The sequence below is a fragment of the Athene noctua genome, chromosome 2, assembly GCF_965140245.1.
Source record: "Athene noctua chromosome 2, bAthNoc1.hap1.1, whole genome shotgun sequence".
Classification (NCBI taxonomy): Eukaryota; Metazoa; Chordata; class Aves; order Strigiformes; family Strigidae; genus Athene; species Athene noctua.
The window spans coordinates 96,354,101-96,378,899 of record NC_134038.1 but is presented as its reverse complement, the minus strand read 5'-3'; the positions used below and the strand labels follow the sequence as shown (position 1 = coordinate 96,378,899).

The following is a 24,799-nucleotide window of genomic DNA, read 5'->3' as shown; positions in this document are numbered from 1 at the left end:
TCATTGCATAACTGTATGTTCCCAGGTTTGTAGCTCTAATGTGTTTTTGCTGTTTTGTGTACAGTACGTTACAAGTTATAAAAGCTTGAGTAAATAATTCATGTAAAAACCTTTGTAAATATTGTCAAACTGCGGAATAAATGATTTAGTAAGAGGTCTCTTGGCTCAGCCTAGCAGCTTTATTACTGTAACTTGTTTTGTAAACAACCTCCTCCCCCCACCCCGTGTTTTTTCCATCAAGTGACTTTGTGTAAATTCTATTGTGAAGCACTACTTAGATGCATTTCAATCACTATAAATAATGCAATATCAGCACTTTAACCACCTGGAGACTTCATTCAGAAGTCAACCAAAGGTGTTGTTTGTGCAAGACCCTTAAGGGAACATATTTTCAGTGTGTGTAGAACAGTGTACTTCCCCCTGTTTTCATAGCTGATTGTATTCGATGGAGATAGCTCCCTCTCAGCTGGAAGATGGTTTTCTGGTAGACCCCAGGTTTGCAGAGAGCTGTTACTGATGTTTTGTTTCACATACTGTGGATGATCTGCAAATTTGGGAATAGATCAGGATGTAGGATTATGAGAGATGGTCCTGAAAACCACTCAATTTTTCTTCTAGCTTTTTAATAAAGCGTCTGAGTGGTCAAAGGAAAAGTAATCAGAAACATTTGTGTAAATTAATAATATGACTTTGCTTTGATGTATTCATGAGCCCCTTGTTAGCCTTCTGAAAACACAACTGAAAATGAAATGTTTCTTCAATAATGTCAGTGGAATGGGAAAATGTAAATGGGAAAATGTGTTACATCTGAGTCCTTATGGGCAGGCGTAATTGTGTGGCTACATGTGCTTGTTCTGAGTTTGTTCTGTGAAATACAGGAACACTGGCAGGTATCAAACCATCGGTAAACAACTGCAGCGATCATGACGCTAGAAGCTGTGGAGTATCCATGCTGTCATATTGACTCAGAATTTGAGATAAGGCTTGAGTCCCAAATTCTTCTCAAAGTCTGTATTTGTTACGTGTTGTTTTTCATGCTGGCTCCTGTATAGAGTGAGCAAACTTATTTGTCAGGCAGGAAGACACAGGCATTGCTGGAGACAGCACTTCAAAGTGGGCTTATGTTGCTACAGGTAGGATAAACACAAGCTGTCTTCAGTGTCCTGGCTCTGCAGATTCAAACTGAGGAGAGCACGGCTGTTGGACAAGATGGACACAGCCAACTCATCTTCTGCTCAAGGGAGCCGTGACATGCAATTGTTCTGTCCAGGTAAGTGATGCAACAGTTGCAGAATAAGGTTTACAAGTGCAAGGATAGGGCATGTGGGAACAGTTTTAGAGTGATCCCAGGAGCTGGTGGAATCTTCAGAGAAGCAGAGTACACAGGTTGTGGTGGCCTGCTTGGAGAGCTGTTTCCCTTGGCATGCCAACTCATCTCCTCACCGCACATTCTGCCTCACTTGACTCTTAAGCTCTGTGAAAATGTACTATTTGGTACAAAACCCAATGCCCTGAGAGCTCCTGTTTGTCTCTCTTGACCAGTTTTCTGTGCAGTAGGTGTAATCAGTTCAGCATAAATGAACAGAACTTCTTCAAACAGGTAAGCTCAACAGTAGATCAGACACTCCTCTTATGGAAATGCTGTTTTCAAAGTTAACTGCTTCGAAGGGGCTTTTCCAGTGTGGTCTGAGCAGCTTTGGATGGGAACTTCCAATGATTTCTGATTCCGAGAATGGTGAAAATCATTCATTAGCTTCACAATATTATGTCTGATATAAAAAAATGATGAAGTACTGCTTTCTTGATTGTAGAGATGGCATTTTTTACTTGACATTAGGATAGGAGTGGGCCATCCTTTGGTGACTTATCTGGGTTCAGGGTCTAAGGAGGAGAGCAACCAAGCTACCTGTGGCTTAAGAACTAAAAGCAGACTTCAGGAAAGAAATATCTTTGAAAACTTGGCAATGGATTTTGGGTATTTCTGTATGTCTGATGTAGTGAGAAAACAACTTCCTCCCTTCAGCTTTTTAACCCTTATACCACCCAAAGAGAATGGTTGTGTCTCAGCAGTGAACGTAACTGAGTGTGTGAGAAAGAAGCAGCTAATAAAGGCAGCATTTGATCATATAAAGTTGATGAAAGAAGAAATAATGTTGTGCCCTCTACAAGTTATTACTGCTAGTTTCCATAAAAGTTAAGTAAATGAAGTCTGAGGCTCCATTAAACAACATCTTGTCTTTCTTCTTGTGTGCCCAGGACAATACATTGTTTGCTGTGAATAGACCACCCGAGGGCTGGTCATGTGTTTTGGTAGAAATCATAGTTTTGTCAAACAAAGCAAAAGACATAATTATAGAGTTTTTATATTTAAAAAACCTATTTTAATTATTATTGTGCATCTCCAATTAGAAATGTGTTAAACAGTTGCCATTAGAAGTTTAAAGTATTAAAACAGCAGAATGCCAGATAATTTGTTCTGTAAAAAACTCATCCTGATTTGGCCAAGCAGCAACAGCGTTTCTTACCTCCTTCATCCCCCCCCTTTATTTTTTTTGGAAGGGAAGGAAAGTTTGGTGGCTTTTTTTTTATTCCTAGATGAGAAAAATCGTTAAAGTTACACTATTTGTCACAATGAATGTGGCCACAGAATAAAAAAGTAGCTCGTGAAACTGCAATTGGTTGTAGTATGAAATGTGCAATGCCTAGTCATGTGCATTATTGGTGTTGAGATACTTATTTCTTGGATGCATGAAGTCTAGGCAGTATAATGTTAAATACCTGTGAAATATAATGGATAGAGATTAAGAAGGGAGTATATGCTGTTCTTCTGGTGTATATACCATTCTTATGGTTTTGATGAGATTCTTCATGGTGGGGGGTGGGAAGAAAAGAGTCTCTGTGAAGATCATTTGGTAGCCTCAATAAGCCTAGAAATAAGACCCCTTGAAATTTCCTTGTCTTTTTATGGTATGCCATATCATATATGGTATCAGTTTTGTTTTCAAATCCAAAATGATTGTAAATGAAGGTTTGATTTTTGGATGCTCTGATGAAAACTTCTATTTATCTTTCATGGTAATTTATACCCTGCTCCTTTTCTGGTGATACTTTCTTGGTTAAACTCTCATGTAAACTAGAGGTTAGACCTTGAAGACTGATCTCTGTTCTGCAATGCTCTGTGGTACTCTGACCTTCAGTGTAACCTAGCCTTATCGTGGAGTTACTCTGTGTGTTGTCACCTTGATGCTGCTGTAACCTGTGGTCACCTTTTGTTGTTACACATCTGTAGAGACTGAAGAAGGAATGCTTTAAATTATACCTTAGTTTCCTGAGTCTTTCTGATACTCCTTGGCTAATGGGCTTGCCAAATCTCTTTGCTGGTCTGCTTTTCCCTGTTGCATTGCTGGGGCTGGCTGTAGGCCCCTGATGGAAAGGGACTTGCAGGTACCTGCGCAACTCTGCTGACATCAGGACACTTTCTTAGTCTAGTGACCTCTGCATCCTGCGGTTTGACTGAGAGGTGCTTTTTGTATCTCTTTGCTATAAAATATAAATTAATTCTATATGAATGAGGAGAGACAGCTCTTTAGCTGAGCTTCTGTTGAAGTTGTTTAAAGGCAAATCTGATGATTTCTGCAGTATGTCTATATCTAGTGCTCCTGTGAGGAGGAAAATGTTGAGAAAACTCCATCACTTTGGATGAAAATATGAACTCTGTGCTTGCCAGTTGTGCAGACTGAGGCACTGCATCATTTGGGTGCAATCCTCACTTCTCAGTGATTATGTATGTGATGAAGTCCTGTATTACTGTCTCCTTTTGGGTTTGTGTTTCCTCTCAAACTCTTTTATTTTCATATTATTGTAGCATCTAAAGCCTCAGGTAGGGGCCATAAGGGCAGTACACAGAGCAACAAGCATTCCCTAATCCCAAGCATTTACAATCCGAGCGTTAGAAAATAGTTGTTACATGAATAACAATCAAGAAATAAACACAGGGGAAAAATCTCCACACAGCTGGTATGGCACATCAGTAACCCAGTCTGGGACTAGGTTTTTAGCATGCATTACAGCAACACAGGTTTTAGTAGTATGCTATTGCTATTATGTCTTTTCCGGATTGTACTTAATGTCTGCCAGGCTATTATAATCTTCTTTAAGATGATGGGTTATATATTTTTTTGCTGACTGGTGCAAAAGGACATGGAAACTTAGGGAAATACACATATAATATGTCTATTATATAATACACATATATTAAATACACATATGTGCATTTAATTTTCCAAATATATATCTGCATTGAATAGGACCCTTCAATTTTGAGTGGGAGACTTTATCAGAAAGGAATCACAAGTGAGCTGATTGCAGCAGGGTATCATGCACAGTTAAATCCTCTGGGCAAGACCTGCTGCCACAAACACCACTGGACTTCATCTCCTTCCCTGCTGTGGGCAGCAAGGTTGCAGTGACACAGAGATGTACCAGACACCTTCAGCTGCAAATTTACAAAAGGTCAGTGAAATATAGAGACAATCTAGAGCATCTACAGGGTGGGCAGTATTAGCAGGTGCTGGCAGCGAATTGTGTCGGAAAGCCAAAGCTGTTTCCCTGCCCTGGCACATCTCCCCCCATTCAGGAACCCAGAAGAAAAGCATTAGTGGGGACTGAACATCCTTCACTGTGCCTATAAGTTGCTACAAGAAGGCATGTTACAATGTAGGTGTGCTTCAGCATTATATGACAGCTAGGTATATACTTTGTAAAATATAACCAGGACTATATATAATAGCTGGTCTTTTGTAACCCTAGTGACTCACTGTGGCTTTCCTAAGGAGAGAGTGGCTGCCTGAAAGGCACACCTTTGCAGGTCCCACCTGCTGCTCCTCACTTAGCACTCGATAAAAATCTCCCCTCTTGCACCTCTCTCCGCTACCCCGGAGCCAAGAAACATCCTTGTCACTGCTGGTTCCATGTGCCAGGTGGATGGACATTGCAGGAGGTTTTCATCATGCTGCTTATCAGCTGCTTCTACTTCATGATGCAAATATCTTCTCACTGTCAAACCCTCTGGGAGAAATTACCTGTAATTAGTTCATTCTATGTAGGTTATCCAAATACACTCTTTGATAGAAGTGCTATTGCATTTATTTCCCAACTAGCAGTAACTATTCTTGAAGAGAAAAATAAAAAGCTTTTAGAGCCCATATTTAAACGCAGTTTACTCCTCTTTTAGGCATGAGATGATGGTTTAACACTGTTTTCTTTACAAAGTTGTTTGTCAGACCCAGTTCTGGAGAAGAGTATTGTGTACCATGGAGAAGCTGGAGACTGGAGAGGTTTCTGGTGCTGATGGATTTGCTCTGGCACTTGATGTGTGTGCCAGCAACGGTCTCATCGGGGGGACCTGGACGTCACTGTCACCATAGAGACAGCAATGAGGATTCGGTTTCAAAAGGTGAAGAGAAGCCGGGAATTAGGAAGGTAAGGCTGGGTCTGTCTCTAAACTCTCGTGAAGGATTTTAAAATGATGCTGTATTTGAAAGGATGTCACAGTAGAGGGGTGCTTTACTATATATTTATACGCGTGTGTAGATATGTGCGTATAAATATACCTACATCCATGCATATTTACATGAACTGTTTAGAATAGACTTGGATGCAAAAGAACCCAATGGAGGTTTTTAAAAGACCTTACTAGCATTTTGCCTATGCTTCTCCAATTATTTTTTCTTTTACAGGTGACATAAAAGAACACTTGAGTTCTGTTTAAATTTTATTTTAAGTCATAAAATATTCACTACCCCAAGATTTTATGTTTTACAAAGAACCTGAGTGAGCTGTGATGTGTTGTAAACTAATGTTGTTCACTTCTGCCCCTTTTCATGGTCTTCTGCTGTGCTTTAGCAATGATACGGATGTAAAGCAATGGTGAGTGTTGACAAGTAAGATAGGCATCAGCCATGAGTCATTGTTTAACCACATGGGACTTAGAGCCTGAGTTTATACTGGTCTAGAACAGCTTGCAAATAATTTCTCTCTGCCCACTCTAATATCATCAGATCAAACCACCCCTCCTGATGGCTTACCCCATCACTTGCAGGTATAACCTCAGTGATGCATGGACTTTGTTAAAGCTTTATTTTGTGCACTTATAATCCCCAGCAGGGCGCTGACCCCAAAAGGATATTCCTTGTGTCTTGAAAGCAAATGATAACTTCATGGGTATGGCTCTGAGGGTATGAGAGTGGTGGTAAGGAGGAGCCCATTCAGCAAAGCAGCAGATGAACTATTAATGAGTAATGCCGTATAAGCATTACTGCAGAAAGTGTGGTAGAAGACTTACAGAGACTGGTAAGAGACCTTGTCTGCGATACCATGCAGCACCAGATGCCACCAGAGTGGATGGGGTTGGATGCGTGTTTCTGCGTGTTTCTGATCTTGGGCCAGGGATGCTCAGCAGAGCCCTCGAGCTCCTCTTGTCTCTGCCCAGCCCACTGCAGCTCCAGCAGGGAGTAGCCAGGGTACAGCAGGATTTTAACCGTGACACAGTTCTTGCCTTGACAGCTGGATGAAGTCTGGCATGGGAGCCAAATCTATTGGCTTTGTGTCAGCTCTGGGGTATCTTTCCCATTTTGGGAATTCCCCACCAGGGAGGTACCACTGCTGTTTGGAGCAGAGCTCAGATCTCAGGCCCTGGGGCTGTCCACTCTGGAAGAGGGTTTTGGCAAGGATAAGTGTGTTTTGCTATTCCTAGGTCTCTTTGATTTTTATAAATAACTAAGTGACAAGTAAAATTTTGGTATTTACCCTGTGGCTGAATTTTTTGCAGGGATGTTTGCATGTGTGTGTAATACCATTTGTATTTATTATTCCTATTGCTGTCGTCACTCACACGTTTTCTGCAAGCACAGAACAAAAGGCGTCTCCCTTTGCAGTAAGCTTATGGTCCAAGAGCTGCGTAAAGACAGCAGAGGACATGGAGAGTGCCTGGGGGGCACAAGGAAACCCTGAGATAACATTGCTTGGGCTGCTGTTGTCAGACCTCTGCAAAACATGATAATAGGTGCATGCTTGATGCTAATAAAAGAGGCAACCAGGGTGTATATGAAGAACTGAATTCTCTATTTACATGCAGCTGTGGTTTGCATTTTTTGGGGTACCATTGTTGGGACATGCATCTAGCTGGCTGACTTCCGTAACAAACAGCATTTTTAACTGATTTTATCTGATGACTGCTGCAGGATCTTGTCTACCCAGATTTTAATCATTCACCTTGACTTCTGTTTCAGGAACCTTCTGACCAAATTGATCTTTGGTATCGATACAAAAATCTGTACTGGTGAACTTTCAGGTCTGACTCACTTTCTGAGATCAGCCTCTGTCTCAGTTATGGCACACTCTCTTGATTAATCGTTTGATCATGCTTTTTAGGGAGCATAGAAACTGTGATTACATTACATTCAGAGTTCATCCAGTTCAGATCCCTGTCTCCTGTTGTGGTGGTCTCCAGCTCTTTCTGGGAAAAGAAAAAGAAATCCTGCATTAGACAGGAAGGAGATAATCTGTCATTCTCTCTAAGTTCTAATAGAAACTTTGTTTCAGTAATGCTTCAATAATTAAAAAAAATATTTTAATTAATGTAACACATGAGAACATTCCTAGCCATGTAATTATCCTATACTTTTTGGAATTCTGTTAAATTTTTGTTTTCATGACATCCTTTGACAAGTGGTTCTCAAATTTACCTTCTTCCTGGAAGTATTTCTAATTAACTTTTGACTTGTCCCCCTCTCTTGGTTGAATGTCATCTGCCTCTTGAAGTAGAAGACAAGCGAACACAGATCTTGTTGATGTGCAGCTCTGGGTTATCCAGCATTTTGTATGCTTACTTGATGCTTTCTTCAACAAACAAATGATTCTCTGAGAATTTGACTGCCAACTGAGATAATTGCAAAGCCAGACATCAAGAGAGGAGTTGGATACAAACATTATCTAGGGGATCTGTTCTGAAAGATTTTACTGATGCAGAAACCCCTTCTGAGGCACAGCAGAAGCAGTAGGAGTGGACAGAAAGATGTGCTTGATGTCCAGCCTAGATCCCAGCTCTGAGTACCTTCAATCAGTTGCTTCTCAACTAGAGGCAGATCCTTAGCCACTGCTATGGTTGCTCACCCCCTACAATATGCTCTTGCCACAGAATGTAACATGCTTTATCTGCTGGGGGGAGAAAGGGAAACAACACCTATTCTAACAAGCACCACCTTTTTTCTCCCGTTGTTTCTTAGTGGTGTGGGTAATATAATTCCTCTGCTACATATAATTCCTCTCCTATAATGCTTCACACTTGACTGCCTGTGTGAAGTGGTCAAGACCCGCATCTGGAAATTATGCAGTAACAACACTTCTTTTCTTCCTCACTACAGCAAGAATATTTATTTGTACCAGGTTTATGTCATAGTCTACCAGATGGTACAATAAGTAGATCAACTTCAGCTGTCTTCCTTGCAGTGTTATTCTGTGATATTGCCACTTCTTCATAAAATTTACTGAGGTTTTCTTTGGTTCACACTGTTAAGATGGCCACAGTTGTGGTTTTCTTTTGAGGATAAGGGAGTACCTGTCTGAAATCATGCCGCTGTTTGTTGGTGGGCAGATAATTTACCAATTTGTATTGAAAAGATAGGCAAAAGACAATGTGAAACTGGTGCTGGGCATGATTTCAGAATATAGAGCTGTTTACTCACTGTAAGCATCTCCGGTGATTGTAGTGATCATTGCCCAAAGTTAGATATCTCTTTCTTTTTACACACTTCCATCCATTAGGTTAGATGCTTTGCTTTTTCCAGTTGCCTCAATCTTTCAAGGGACTCTTAAAATACTTACAAAGACTGTTTATTTTCATGTACATTCATTCTATAAGAGGATGAATGAGACAAAATAACTGAGTGCTCAGTGTTGTAGTGAGGGTATACAGTCCCTTTTTGCATGAACCAGTGGACTCTGGGGAGGGTTTCTGAGTGTGTGGAAATCCGCCGTGCTGTTGACCTGTCTCTCAGATTGGGCTCCAGTCAGTGAGGATAAATTTGCAGGCAATCCAGCCAGGATTTTTCCATGTCATAAAGGGAACAATGAGGAACTCTAAGCTCTGAACAGATGACTCAGTGCTGCTGGTGCTGAGTTAGACCTATCACTGTACCCATTGTAGAGGCACGCAGTCCACACCCAATTTCATCCTCTGCCCACACACAAATGTGTCATCTATCTGTGCATGACTGAAATGTTCGTATCAGACACATTTACCAGCCAAAATTCTGGGAACTGTCCTAAAGGGATATCTTCTTCCAGCTTTTAAAATATTTCTCTTTTCTCTGATCATTCTGTCCCCTCTTTGGATCTGTTACAACTTTCAGGGAGTCCTCCAGTGCGTGTAGGTCTGTATGGGAGAACTGTATTTGCAGAGCCATGTGTGAATCATGTCAGTCTAAGGAAAACTAGTGGGAGGATCCCACTGAGCTAAAACAATGTATGGAATAGAAATGGATCACCTTGCTTATTTTGGATAAATATATTGTCTCTTAATCCAAAGTATTCCATTCAAAGATTAGTTTGGATTACTGGAATTGATAAAGGCATATGCTCTATTTCCATGAACAGCAGAGGATTAAACCACAGCTATAACTGGCATCCCATCCATATGCAACATGCTAGAATCTGTTTAATTCTGAATGAAATTTAGTGCTATGAAATTCATTCACCTTCACCACTCTCTGTAAAAGATGCTGTGAATTCATTCAACTACTAGGAAAAAGTGACTTTCAATCTAAAGGTATGTGAACACGTGTATCTTAGTTTTATATTAAACTTTCGGATGTATTAAAGATGTAGCCTTCCAGGGCCTTGGTCAGGACTTGAGTGTGTGCATGTGTGTGTATGTCTGAGATTAGGAACTCTAAGCAAGTTTCTCTGTGGTTTCATAAGGGTTTTTTTTAAAGTGTAAGCCTTCAAGCCATCTTTCAGAGCACAGGAGATCCTGAGTTTCCTTAAGCAAAGTATAATGAGAGTTTGTCTTAAAGCAAAGGTGGAAGCTAAGGCATGGTTCTTGAGAAGATGGTAGTTTCTAAACCACCCTCACCAAAAGGGAGAGAGGAGACATAATCTCCTGTCTGAGAAGGGTTGCTCTAGGTGCTGCTGACAGATCACTTGTTTCCTAATGCTAAACAGCCTGGAGCTGTAGGAAAGAGTTTTCTCCTGCAGAGCTGGGGAAAGAAGGGAATAGAAACAGAGGGGAAATCAGGTACTCTACTCTCCCTTCCCCTTCAGAGAACTGGGAGATTAATGTCTTCTGAGGAAAGCATACATGGAGACATGGTGGAAGACCAAGCTTTAGAGCAGCTATCATGAAATTTCTGTTGGTTCACTCTCCTTTGACTGCCAGTACCAAGAATTCCTGATGTGAACTGAAACCAGAAGATTTCTTGGAGTCCTACTTCTGAATCGAGTCATAGCTGAGTCACATCCTGCCTTACCTGACATTGCACAAATGATCCAGAGAAAGCGGCGTGATGTGACTCTTCTATGGTAATTTAAATGAGAAGGATGGTTGCTGGCATTAATTTCTCAACATGTGGTACAGCAAAATACTTTTCTGCAGAACTGTCAGCAAAGGCTGGTGCAGAACAAAGGAGGCACAGACATTAATCTGGGGTAATGATGGACAAGAGGTGGCAGGAGGAGCTGAGATTTGAGTCTTGTAACTTGTGACAATTTTTACTGGAAAGGCAGGAGCACAAGTTTGACTAGTTCCCAAATGAGTCTGAATTATTTGGCTAGTATTTAAGAAGCAACCTTACAGTATTAATGGCAGCAATACAAAGGAAAAGAGGAAGATCTTTATCAGTAATTTAAAATTTGGGTTTATTTAACTTTTATGTATAAAAATATTTAAATATAAATGTAAAAGCACACATCACACTGTGTTGTTAGTATCTGAGTTATTAAGATACTGTTACATGGGAACAGGAACTAGTAGAGGCAAAACATTTATTTCCACAATATCTTCAAGTGACGAGTGGTGTTCCTCAGGGGTTGGTATTGGGATCAGTGTCGTTTAACATCTTTGTTGGTGACACGGACAATGGGATCGAGTGCACCCTCAGCAAGTTTGCTGATGACACCAAGCTGTGTGGTGTGGTTGACACACTTGAGGGAAGGGATGTGCCATCCAGAGGGACTTGACAGGCTTGAGAGGTGGGCCTGTATGAACCTCAGGAAGTTCAACAAGGTCAAGTGAAAGGTCCTGCACATGGGTCAGGGCAATCCTAGCATGAATACAGGCCGGGCAGAGAATGGATTGAGAGCAGCCCTGAGGAGAAGGACTTGCAGGTTGATGAGAAGCTAAACATGACTTGGCAATGTGCCTTTGCAGCCCAGAAAGCCAACCATATCCTGGTCTGCATCAAGAGAAGTGTGGCCAGCAGGTTGAGGGAGGGGATTCTCCCTGTCTGTTCCACTGTCATGAAACCCCACCCGCAGTGCTGTGTCCAGCTCTGGTGCCCCCAACATAAGAAGGACATGGACCTGCTTGAATGGGTCTGGAGGAGGCCACAAAGATGATCAGGGGACTGAAGCACTTCCCTTATGAAGGCTGAGAGAGTTGGGGTTGTTCAGCCCAGAGAACAGAAGGCTCAGGGGACACCTTATAGCGGCCTTCCAGTACTTAAAGGGGGCTACAGGAAAGGTAGGGAGGGACTTTTTATCAGGGAGTGTAGTGATAGGACAAGGTGTAGTGGATTTAAACTGCAAAAGGGTAGATTTATATTAGATGTAAGGAATAAATTCTTTACTGTGAAAGTGGTGAGGCACTGGAACAAGTTTCCCAGAGAAGCTGTGGCTGCCCCCTCCCTGGCAGTGTTCAAGGCCAGGTTGGACGGGGCTTTGAGCAACCTGGTCTAGTGGAAGGTGTCCCTGCCCATGGCGGGGGGGTTGGAACTGGATGATCTTTAAGGTCCCTTCCAACCCAAACCATTCTATGATTCTGTGAAATGCAAACAAACATTTAAGTCAGCACAGTGTGCAGTGTTGGCTGATAGGTTCAAACCTGGGACCAGCGCAGCCTGCATTGTTTGGGGTTTGAAGTATGCTCTCTCCTTGGGTAACAATTGCTGGGAGAAACTGCATTTAAAAAAAAGTCAAAATGTTTCCCCCACAAATCAGAGACTTAACCCCTGTGGGTATAGGATGATGTAGCTCTACTAAAAAGTGTGACTAACAGCTTATGGAGACTGAAGACCTGGCGCAAGATCCCTTCCATGTTAACATCCACTGTTTTTTCTTCTGTCACCTACAACTACTTCATGTAAGAACAGGGAAGCTTCCTGCTGATACAAAGCCCTGTCTGATTGGGTTTCCTGTGGCCTCCTTCTTTTATATCCATGATCATGGCAACCTGTTTCACACCCACACCTGATTTCTCAACTTCCTCCACTGCCCCTTTCAAGTATCCTTGTGCTATATAAAGCAGCTGCTAGTGTTTAGTAACTTTCTGCACCTGTAGTGCTATTGGTTTAGGACACTGCAGTAGATTTTTGTCACTCAGGAATGTTAAGATACAAACTATGCCCCTGGGCTGAGTGCTGGAAAGTATTCAATATATTCAGTAGCACCATTTGCAGATGCTGTGAAGGAAGCTGCTCTTGAGGCATCTTGTCAGTGTCAAGGCTAAACATTCATGGTCCAAACTGAAGTAAATCCTTTGATACCCTAACAAGAAACCAGCCTATTCCTGTTGTCTGTGTGCCAAAGGAAGCTGCTTCTTAGTTGATGAATAGGGTATGAAGTGTAAACTTCATGTTGGGACTCATGCAATTACCTTGCATGTTTTCAGGAAAAGGGAGTTTGTGTGTTTCTGGTCAGCTTGCACCCAGATGTCAGTGTAAAGGTTGAGATTTCTTTTTGAGGAATGCCATACAGCCTTGCTCTTGGTTGAAACTGAAGTAAGGGCTGCATTTTGCTGAAACTTTATGTTATTCCCCTTATCACTCCAAAATTAATTTTTTAAAACACTTTTCCCACCAACACAGGAAACCCATGACCCTGGTAGCTGTGCCCAGGCACAGTGATGGCCATGCATGGGACAGCTCAGCTCCTGTGCCAGCCTGACTGTGCTGGGGCAGAGCACTGCATCCTTTCCTGCACTGCTGAAGCAGCTTCCCCTCCAGTGAACGTTTTTGTTGCAAGGATGCTTTCTTGGTTGCTATTCCAAAATCCAGTCTCTGATTCAGGCAAGGCGCACTCTGAGGGTTGAAAGAGGTCCCACGCTCTGACCAGTTCAACCCAGTGTTTCCCAACTTATATGTCCATGCTGTCCACCAATCTTCACAGTTTAGCTTGGACAGTTGTTCAAGATTACACAATAAAGCTGAAGCAAAGCCAAGAACTGAATCTAAGTTTTTTGAGCCCAAGTAGAGTATCTTAGTTTTGAAACCTACCTTCTTCCTGTGATTTTTCTTCTTGGGGCAGGAGGGAGGGGAGGAAAAAAGAAAAAAAAGTTAGTGCTTTTAACACACTGAACGTCTCTATATGCTTCGTTGTGGTATACATGGTGTAGTGAATCTGGATACATTTTTTTGTTAAGGTGAACCCATCTTTGAACTCAATATTGAAGACTACAAAGCAGTTATAACTCTTGTAAGAGGACAAAACAACTGTCTTGAAAAATATTGTGCCTATTGTTTTTGCAGATGGATGATCAAGAGGACTCTTGGTTCTGATCTCTCCTGTTGTTTTTCTGTACTGTTGTAAATGGCTGATGGAAAAAAGGAGTCAATACAGTGAAGCGTCACTGTTACCATCATAAAACCACCACCTTAAAGACTCTTCTTTCCTTCCATCCAGAAGTATGGACTTCAGAATCTCTAGCTGAATACTGTAGATAGGTCTGGTTTATTGGTATTAAACAATTTATTTAGGGCAGGAATAAAGTGCTAGGATGTTTATAGCATGCTACAGAGGGCCAGTACTCGCATGATATTTATTGCTGTCTTGAATGCATTGACAGGGTTTAGTACAAGGGAAAGAAAAAAGCCCTCAAAGTTAAAGGCAAGATTTATAATGCCCAGTCTTCCTTCTTATTCACATAAGCTGAACATCCAAAATCTGTTCATCTGATGCAAATAAGTGGCTGAAGAACTGTGTATGATCAGACAGTTAGAGGATGGGCTCCATGTTAGTTTCAGCCCATAGTCCTGCAGCCATGCCATCGTCGAAGACCTTTGGATCTCACTAAGTCCTGCTGAATTTTGCTTGAGGAGTGGCTTGACCACACAGAGCTTGCTGCAGCATAAACTCCTGTGATGGGTCATGTTTTGTTCTGCTTTCTTTGGTCTTAATTAACTGAAATGCCCAACAACCAGTTAAAAAACATGTGAAAGATCCATCAGCTTCACTCCTTCAACATATGAAGATATTTCCTAATCAAGCTCTCTCGTGCTCTGGAAGTGTCTCCAAAAATTCTTGAAAGACAAGATTTGACATTCTTAATCCAGATATTAAAAAAAAGTGCCCCCCCCCCCCCCCCCCGGAAAATAAAAGAACAAACACAAAGGGGAACTTTTTTAGGTATTCTTTATGGATCGTAAGAAAGAAGAGCAGAGCAGATCCCTTTTTTTTCACCTTAAAGTTCACCTTCAGGGAAATAAACCAAGGGCTTAAACTTAACCTATGGGCATATCAGTAACTTCAACCCAAAATGTCATTACTTTGTGTTTCATGAGAGTGAAGTGAAAAATGGAAAAGAATTAATCCACCCATTCTGAGACAAACAGCCACTTGCAATATAGCTTCCAGTTGCAACATGCTAAGTCTATCTAGGACGAGTGAACCAGAAATAGGCATTGTAAGCAATATTGCATTTTGATATACTACCTCCTTTCTGTGAGGGCGTACTGAGAAAAAGCATAGGGGTGGGTCAGATAGAACTGAACATCTGCTGAAGGTTTCTTCATTCTGATGTGAAGAGGCATGGTGATACTGTGCAGATGCACCCCTTCGCTTACACGTGGATCAGGCCTGTGTTTGCCCTTTCAACAGGTTTCTGAAGTCTGAAGGAGAGATTGAATCAACAAGAGCTTATCATGACCTTATGCAAATTCTTGTTTAGTTTTGGTGTTAGCAGTTTAGGAGGTGAAATGACTTTGCAGAGAAGGAAATAAAGCAGAGATGATTTGTGTTTTAAAATTTTCAGCTATCATGAGGAAAACCTGCAAGAAAATAAGCATACAGTACAAGTGATGCTTGTCAATTGCCTTCCCAACCTGAGACACAGCCTTGTGCGAGTGTTAGTACTTTACAACAAGGTTACTTCTGCCATTTCTATCAGATTCTCTGGATTTCCTGCAGTTTCTAGTTGTCCCTACCTTTTGGACAGGTCTAGTGTAGTTCTGACATGCATGCACTAAGATTTCTCAAAACCAATGATAGTCTTCCCAGTGTGCTCTGTGCCTTATTTGTCTTCTGCACAACACCATGTATGTGCTGCAATGGGATAGTCTGCAGTGGCAAAATCAGTATGATCTAAAAAGTTATTGCTCTTCAGTAGCTGGAAGTGGCTACTGCTCTGCTAATTTATTTTAACTAACAGGGACCAATCTGCGATTCCTGTTGCAGGTTTGCAGTAAACCAGGCCAACACAGATTTCACTCGAAAAGCAAGAGCAGTAGCAGATGGCCACTGGGAAGAATTTTTAATCTGTCAGTTTTAGTTTTTGGATTCAGGTAAATAGCTAATATCCTTGTCAATAAATGAACACAAATGAATAGTGGTAACAAGAAAGCATATATGACCTCGTGTTACAGCAGCACTCTGTTTAACTCAGTGTTAAGTCCACTCAATGTTTCCATGAGGAAACTCTCTGCTTTTTAGGATAGGAAAGAATCATGTTGAAATTTCAGCTGGAAAAGGGCTCAGTATTTGAGCTATCTTATGTCCACGTCAATGCTTTTAGTTTTTAGAATGTGACTGATAAGCACGAAGAATCTGAAACTGTTTTCACCTTCACCAAGTAAGAAATAATTCTTTCAAGTCAGTGATATCATACCAACCTGAAATGGCTGAAAATGATGTTAGAACGACCTCCTTAAGTTCTTAATTTGGTCTTTGGGGGAAGTGAGGAAGGAATGAAGGATGAGGGGTCAGAAAAAATGAAGTACAATCATGCCTTTTTGGTTCTGTAGAAATTTTTGCACGTTCTCTTACTACAAATGTTCTCAGTTGGGAGTGGGTTTATACGTTAGTCTGCTGTAGTCAATGAAGTAATTCATGCAAGCATGCAGAAGTGTGTGCATAAGTGTTTTTCAGGGTTGAGATCTATAAATTACAGATTTCCTTCTCAGTTATTCTCTTCCACTTATTAAGTAATATGTTGTTCAATTATAATAATAGTCCAAACCAAATCCTAAATAGGCAATTGACTTGTAGACTGCAGTCTCTTAAACGAGTAAATGACATGCTTTGTAGAGTTGCTCCTCAAACCTCTTATCTGTAGTAGTGAAAAATGAAATATTAAAAGCTATTTTTAGATTGAACTATGTGTGTTACCCAAGCTAGCAAAAGCCAAGAAAACCAAAACTCACTTATTCAACACTTATTCTACAACAAAACAAGTGGTGCTGGGAAAACGGCTTCTTCTAGCTCAGTTTACCTGCTTCTTAAAGCGAAACTGGCTCTTTTAAGAGAGGCTATCATAATGCCAGTACGCCATGAAAACCTCAGAAGACTTCACTGATCTGTAAGCCTTTTGTTTACCTTTTACAGAAAGGCAAATTTCCTGTCTTTTTACTTCCATACTGCCCCAATCTAAAACTGAACAACCAGTTGTGGGGCAGCAAGTGGTAGCCAAAAGGGTGAGTGGGGAACTGGGCTGCCCCACTCTTCCTCAGGCAGCGGACAGGTGAGAAGACATGCTATGTGTAGACATCCTCTCTGGAGACAGGTGGGCTGGACTGCTGGGCATGGTAGTGTGTTTCCTCCCTGGTTCTATATCCTCAAGTCATTGCTGCATGCTACCTTGGTTGTCTTCCTCCCCACCCCCCCCATGCCCTTTTTTTTTTTTTTTTTAAATAGCAATACCTATTGGTATAGGAAAGTGTTAGTAGATTTGCAGTTTTCTGCTTTGTTCTGATGGTGGAGGAATATTAATATTTTCAGATTCTTAGTTTACGGGGCTAGCAGTAAACTCTAATGTCATTATGGGGTCTAGTTTCAGGATATGTTTTCTGTGATAGGAAAGATCGCTGAAGGATCTTCTTCTTCCTTGCTGGAGTTCCTTGTGCCCTGATTGTGGTGGTACAGCCATATGCAGGACCAGTGAAGTGGTTCAAGGTAAATAATAAAAAAGGAAAGTGTTTTGGGGACAGGTATTTTTAACCTGCCTTAGATCTCCAGTAATATCAGTCCAATAAGACTGCAGTGAGATGCAGCCCAGGGACAGGAATGAATGGCTGGAGAGAGGAAGGGGGCAGAGAGCAGAAACTTATTAAGCTGCTTTGTCACCAAGGAGAACATGTCATGGGATTGCTGCCGACTCTTCTACTCTATCAGATGATATGGAAGTCATGCAGAGGGCGTCTCATTTTTACAGATATTCCATTGGTTAGAAATCAGTTTTGGGCCTATTGGACAGGCCACCTATGCCAAAATGCAGGAATTTGGATCAAGTCATGTTTGACTATTCTTTACCTGCTCAAGGTGTTGAGGTGGATATTCTTTACATGTAATAAATGAAACATCACTAACATTTAGTTCAAAGGGAGATTTGGTTAAAGAGTTCAAATCCCAGAGTCAGAATTCCAATTGGTGATTTTCTGTCTGGAACAAGGAAACTTTGCACCTAGCCATGCTGGCTGAGGATACCCACCTTGAAACACGCCAGGCACAATTTCCTGCTATTATTGGTTGAAAGCTAATGGAAACCACTACAGACTTCAGGTTATGTCTGTCTGGGTCTTATCAGCTTACTGGATCTTAAAAACCAAGCTGCAGTTCTGTATTTGTCAAACTATGTCTTTACACAATGCCATTTCTAATTAGTAGTATGCAAACATTGCTGTTAAGTTCCTGTCTATTTTGTGTCACTTTCTCAGTTATAGACTCATTACCTCAGTTTCCCTTCATTTGTACTCGGTGGTTATGTCTTATTACAAGACAGAAGAATGCACTCACTGGGTGGAATATATTGATATATATGTATAGTCAATGTCAGCTGGCATACAGAACAACATAAGGAGGAGTAATGTGAACGTATAAACAAATAGCCTGTGTTGCTTCATGTTGACATGTATATGACACTAATCCTGAAACTCGTGCCAGAGGCAAGTGAAATACATTTTGAACCACTAGAGGTGTTCCTTCTGGAATTGCTTTTACAGTATGATTTGTGTCTCTTTGACTGAAAGAAAACTCTACTGATCTATTAACAACAGTATTGATATCTGAAGTGGTGTATGTGTAAAAGTGTTACTTTTACAAGATGCATTTTCTTGTATTTTCCAGGGTATCCTTGCTCATATTCTTGCTTAATTCAGAGAGAAGACCCTTTAACATTACATTTTTATACATATATTTGAAATTTTAACCTGTAACTGACAAATAGCAAACCTGACTTTTTCCTACCACAGATCACGTGTGTTATTTGGAGGGAAACTTCCCTGGAAAGTGATGGTCTAGTAATCATAGGCCAATTCCCTAAGCTGCAGAGTGTATAAAAATAATTTCTGATTGGCTTTTCTTTATATTATAGTAGTAGTAGTGGTGGAAACCAGAGAATGAATAGTACAAGTTCATGAGGAAGTGCTAAAATCTACAGCTAATACAGTCACAAAATGAACTACTTATTCCCTGAAAATATATTAGGGAGGAAACTCTGACACACTTTTTGAAAGAAATGGAGCTGTTGTCACAGAAATTGTGAATGGTTAAAATATATTTGCTACGTGCTTACTGATGGTGAGTATTCTCTACAAGTTTAGATTTTTATTTATCTTTGCATATGGTGTCCCCTTAAATTTTACAGTATTGTTTTTCCACAAGCAAAATCATTCATTGGTTTTGTCTCTAAAGGACATAGATCTTTTAGGATTTCATGTACATCTCAGTACTTCTGACATGCTGCTGTAATGTGAAGGCATGTGAAGGCTGTGTTATTTAAGAATTACAAGTCCCAAAAGCTTTTTGTAATGAAAAGGCCTTTTTTTTTTTTTTTTTTTTTTCCTGGATAAGGACTGGGATGTGGATGGGAAGGGAGAAGTAAGGACAGCAGCAGTGCTGAGGTTCCTGGTACCGTGATGTTGCATCCAGATGCGTCAGCAGAAATCCACCATGGCTGGTAGAGTCATGGAGGTAATGTGGAGTATTATTGTGCTTGTTTTACAAGTGGAAAGCTGGAGGAAAAAGACATGTAGGCTTGACTGAGACCATAAAAAATGTGATTTCCTTATTGTGCTCAGTACCCCAATCCTGTGGCCTGCTACCATCATGATCTGAACCTTGTGGTGAGCAGCCATGCCAAAGAAAATCCTGGCAAGCAAAACTGGGACCTTGTCATCCCATTCTGGAGAGCCCTTCCTCCAGGCTGGGGCTGACTTTGTACTTTGCCCACTACTGACTGTCAGGTGATCACCACTAGGAATTTCAGCACTCTCAAACATGAGCATTTGGACTTCATCAGTCATCATAACTTCATCATCCATAAGCCAGGCTCTGAAGCAGTGTGATGAGAATTTGTGTATGGTGCTTCCCATTCAGTGGAAAATAAGAATATTGGAATGGTGGCACAGAAACTAAAATTACTATTTGCCACTTTCACAGGAATTGCAGGAATGATGTAGTGTACTGGTTTTGGCTAGGATAGAGTTAAATTTCTTCATAGTAAATTGTATGGGGCTGTGTTTTGAATTTGTGATGGAAGAGTTGATAACAGGAGGATGTCTTAGCTATTGCTGAGCAGTGCTTATGCAATGTCAAGGCCTTTTCTTCTTCTTGCCCCTCCAGAGCTGGGTGTGAACAAGAGGTTGGGAGGGGACGATGTTGGGACAGCTGATCCCAACTGATCAAAGGGATGTCCCACACCATATGACATTGTTCTCAGTGGTAAAATGAGGTGAGAGGCATGTGTGAAAGTTGGTCAGGGCTGCTGTTTCTTGGGGGACTGTCTGGGCATCGGTCAGTTAGTGGTGAGAAATTGTTTTCTTTTGCATTACTTGCTTTTAATTTGGTTTTATTTTTTCTCTTCTGTTGGTTTTTTCCCTCCTTTAAAAAAAATATTATTAAAGTGTCTTTATCTCAACACATAAGTTTTTGCACTTTCAACCTTCCAATTCTCTCCCCTGTTCCACTGGAGGTGGAGGGGAGTGGCTAAGTGATGATTAGCTACCCACTGAGGTTTATCAATAGAAAAATCATTTATCTATCTATTTTTTCAAGCACACAGAAAAAGGCTAGAGACAATATTATCAAGCAAAATAATTGAATGTGAGCTTAATGTTAAGTGTATTAGTGTATTAGTGATTTTTATAAAAACATAATTGCAGCAAACTCCTCTTTTTTTTTTTTTTTTTTTTTTTAATTAAATGAGAATAGAAAGGATTTGAAATTACTTTGAAGGACTTGCTCCCAAAATTGGTGATTAAAGGATAGGAACAGTGCTTGTGGCTTCAAAGGTCAGTCCTGCTGAATTTAAGTGACTGATGGATTCTCTTCACCAGAGGTGCAATTTTCCCCTGAAGAAATACTTCTTAAAGACCAATGCTGGCTAGCTGGTATTTATGAGAGAGTCCAAAGGGAATTACAAGTAGGTTGTTAGGGTTATCATTTACTCAGTGGTTTCTGCCGATATTATAGCACAGAGATCCCACAGCACTTCTTCTTAGCATGTGATAAATTGTGTACCAGGTGAAGGTGAGAAAGGAGTGAGGGCAGCCACCATGATGACAGACTGTTGCTTTGCTACTCCTGCTGTGAACTCACTATTTCTCTGCCAGCAATTGCCAGCACCGTAGCTGCGTCCAGCATTGCTCTCCTTGGCCTCTGATAACATGCCTGTGCATTTGGGAGGGCTTTCAGGAGATGTTGGGTACATGGCTACAAACAGGACAGGTTTTTTGCTGCAGGAAAAGTAAATTTTATGGTTACATTTGCAAGACCCTTATTGTATACTGGCTCTTCATGCAGCCCAAGTGATTTCCAGTAGCTGATACAGCATAAAATATCAAGTAGTGTGAAAAAGAGGAGCCTCAGACTGCTTCACTGGAAAGGTGTGTTGTCTTGATCTCTCCTGGATCTATGACTGGTGACAGGAGCCTGTCAATACAGCTGTGCTTCTATAAGAGTTATTTTTGTTGCATCTCTCTCTATTTAATTCCTCCATTTTTGGATTAGAAATAGATTATTTTCATTACAGAAAGCTATTCAGATATCTTGCCTATTTAATGTAGCTTCCCTAGTTATTCCTCTTGTGGCAAAAAAGCATAATTGGGGGAAAAATAAGAAGAAAAAAAAAAAGAGAGAGAAAATATCCATTTGAAGGACTTCTAAGTTCTTGTTTTGCTTTGTCATTTTACTAAAAATGTACTTCACAAAAGTCCACCCCTAAATCATGCAAAACATTACATCAGCTGGGTATAAAATATCCGGTGGGATCTGAAATAGATTTATGTTGTTCTTTGGTGGAAAAATCATGTACTTTGTTTTTTGCTGTACTCTTTCAGGACTGCAAGCCAGTTGAATGCTAATGATTCAGTTGTTATCCAGCTAAACAAAATAGGCTGATGAGGTTAAGTAAGGCCACAGTCAACATCAGTTAATACAGTGTTGAATATGTTGCCTAATTGGTATTAGAAAAGGAAAAGAGATGCCTAGCACCTTCATTTAAAAAAACCACCAGTGTTCCCCACCCAAGCAAACAAGCAAACAAATTCCCCAGAAAACTCAAATAAAAGGAAGTTCCTGAGCTCTAAGAATATCACTGTTAAGGCACTAATGTTATTAATGACTCCTCTGAACTCACTGTTTATATATCTTTGCCTTTGCTTTTCTAATGTGGTCAATCACATTCTTTAAGATGAGACTCTGTCTTCCCATTAATGTTTGGATTCCCGGGAGTATTGTGGCTTATTGCTGCATCTTTGGCCCCTCTTCAGTGAACAGATGTTGACCATGGATGAAAATGTTGAATTTATAGCTTATATCTTTATCAGTTCTTTCTGCGGGCAGCTTCTTGCAATTCTATTTTGAAAAGGAAAGGAACCATTTCAAGCTTTTATTGTCATTGCTCCACACAGGTTCTTCTTTTTTGCTGCTCCCATTTGAGTTGTAACACAGAATGTGCCACGCTATCGGGCTCAGGACTGGTTACCTGTTGCGTTCAGTGGATGTGCGATCAGATTAGAGCAGTAGCTGGAATAGAGATGGAGAAACTACCTTGGCCTGGAAACACATGCCAGATTTTGGAACTGGGACTCTGGGATTGTTTTCTGAGACATACCATGACTAGATACGTGGCCTGAGCCTACCCACGTGATCTAGGTGGGGCTTTATTTTCAATATCGCAGAGTGCTATGGAGCAGAGGAGTTTGGACATGGTTTCTATGACAGAAGAAGACTATGGCATAGGGGCTGTTTGGGCAGGGCTGGCCACAGGAGGAGGCGGGAGTTGCTGGAATCATAGCCCCCAGCATTGCTGCAATGGCCTTGGCACCCAAGGAGGGCACTGAAATCGAGGAGTGATGGTAAAGGTCAGCAGACTCTCAGCGTCAGCAAAGCCTGGGCAAAAGCTCAGCCCTTCATTCATTACTGAGCAACCAGAGTGACAATGCAGCCTTTTTCTGCAGAGAATTTGTGGCCCCATCCACTGTCCATTGTATTGATTTCAATAAAGCTTAAGTGCATACTTAGAATTAAGCACTTCTTTGCCTGGTGCCCTCAGGAGAGAGAGTTTCCTCAACTGGGGCCAAACATGTACTTTGTACAGGGCATCTTCTGACCCAGAAGGTCAGTTAAAGCTTCTGAGGGACTCTGAAGGGATATTTTTAATTGTTCAAAGTCTTGTTTTGTTTTCAGACTCTGCAAAATAATCTGAATGTGTGTTTGTATAAATGCATAAGGGAAAAGCTGGCAAAGGAAGAAGCTTGCTATTCATTGAGGTTCAGGTCCTGTGACTGTAGAGTCAGACTGAGTTTTGCCATTGATTTCAGTGAGCACAAGGCTAACCCATCTAGACATTTTGAATGAATCATATTTTTTTCCCACATAGAGGCCAAAGTAGTTGGTATAAAATCAAGGCATTTTTGCTTGTGTGATATATAACTTGTAAAGTTATTGTATGCTTGCTTAATGGTTATAACATCAGAGTAGAGGATAATTTCCTACCTTCTGATGGAAATCCCAGCACAGGGGGTGAAGCACAAGTGGGACCCACCTAAATGCGGGGTCACAGCAGCATTCTGGAGTCTGGCAGCTTTAGTACTGTAAACTTCAGGTTAGGTGTATTCCACAGCAAACTCTGTGATGTTTTAGTAGTTACTGTCTGGGACTAGAAATTGTCTACTTCTGGGCTACTTTTACACAAAACCATGACTTTGCTGGAGTTGTTTCATCTGAGATTAAACTATGTTTTTCTTGTTTATCTTTGTTTGCTATCTATTTTTTAATGTAATCTGATGGAAATTTGTTTTCAAAAAGATGAAATGAAGGAACAGCACTGTATCCTTCCTTTGCTCTTTGGCAAGGCAGGAGCAGGGACTGCAGCAGGAAAAGACCCTCCACCCTGACAAGTTTCTAGGCCGGTGCTCTGCAAGTCTATGTGTTAAACCTAAGGGTATTAATGATTGTATGCAGACTGAAAATTCAGATGCACTCCCTCTCCTTTGTTGCAGGAGGAAGCATTTTCTGCTGCAGGTCTGAGAAAGGGCAGACTGGCATGGAGAAAGAGGTAAGTGAATAAAAAAACACGCTTTAAAACAGAAAAAATTAAAGGGGCTATTCCTAGTATTGCTATTTCATAATATTATTCGTAGTGTGATAGAAGGGAAGTCAGCAGACGCATAGGCTCCTTTATATCATTGACAAGTCAAGAGGATGATTAACGAGAGTACCAGACAATGTAATGGTAGGAGAAGGCCCACAGAAGTTAAACAAAAGTGCCTTCAGAATTTAGAGAATTCCCATGATCCATAGTAGGACCTCATTGTGCTTGTCTACTGTTTCTATTTTTGATTAGATTTATAAACACAGCACCACATATTTTCATGTGGCTCATAGCCCCAGGGCAGAGCGAGATTGACTGCGCTGAAACTGTGAGGCTTGTGAATTTCGGGCAAGGGATGGAGTGAAATAAGTAGTGTAATTGTTTTTGTGGAGTGACCGTGGGACCTCCTCTGTTCTGAATTACACATGGTTCAACCCTTTGACCTAACCAACCTCGGCAATGCCTGGTAGATCTCCTAAAGCTGTGCTGAAAGGTCCTATCAGTGACATGTTGGAACATTATCTGTCATGTGAGATGTGTGCCAACAACCATATTAAACTACATTAATTACTAGTGAGGCCATGTTTGTGACAATCTCAACTTCATTTAACCCATCATCATGTTAGTTATTGTTTAAGCAGGAAGTACAAATAGGGACAATTTATGAAATCAAAATGCAGCACCAATGTTTTCTTTAATAAATTGTATGTTTTACTTTGGTTTATTTCCCTTCTACTTTTTCCCCAGCATTTTTGTTCTTGTCATCAGCTCTGTAGCTTGAGG

At 40.9% G+C, this 24,799-nt stretch overlaps 1 protein-coding gene across 1 annotated transcript in view; it reads left to right on the top strand.

The window, feature by feature from the left end:
• Window positions 1-23,968: 23,968 nt before the first annotated feature.
• Window positions 23,969-24,799, top strand: part of LOC141956678 (orofacial cleft 1 candidate gene 1 protein homolog) — a 27,469-nt gene continuing 26,638 nt past the window's right edge. Inside the window, exon 1 of the mRNA XM_074897482.1 lies at window positions 23,969-23,980. Within this exon, the coding sequence (XP_074753583.1) occupies window positions 23,969-23,980 (12 nt within the window). The remainder of the gene's footprint in view (window positions 23,981-24,799) is intronic.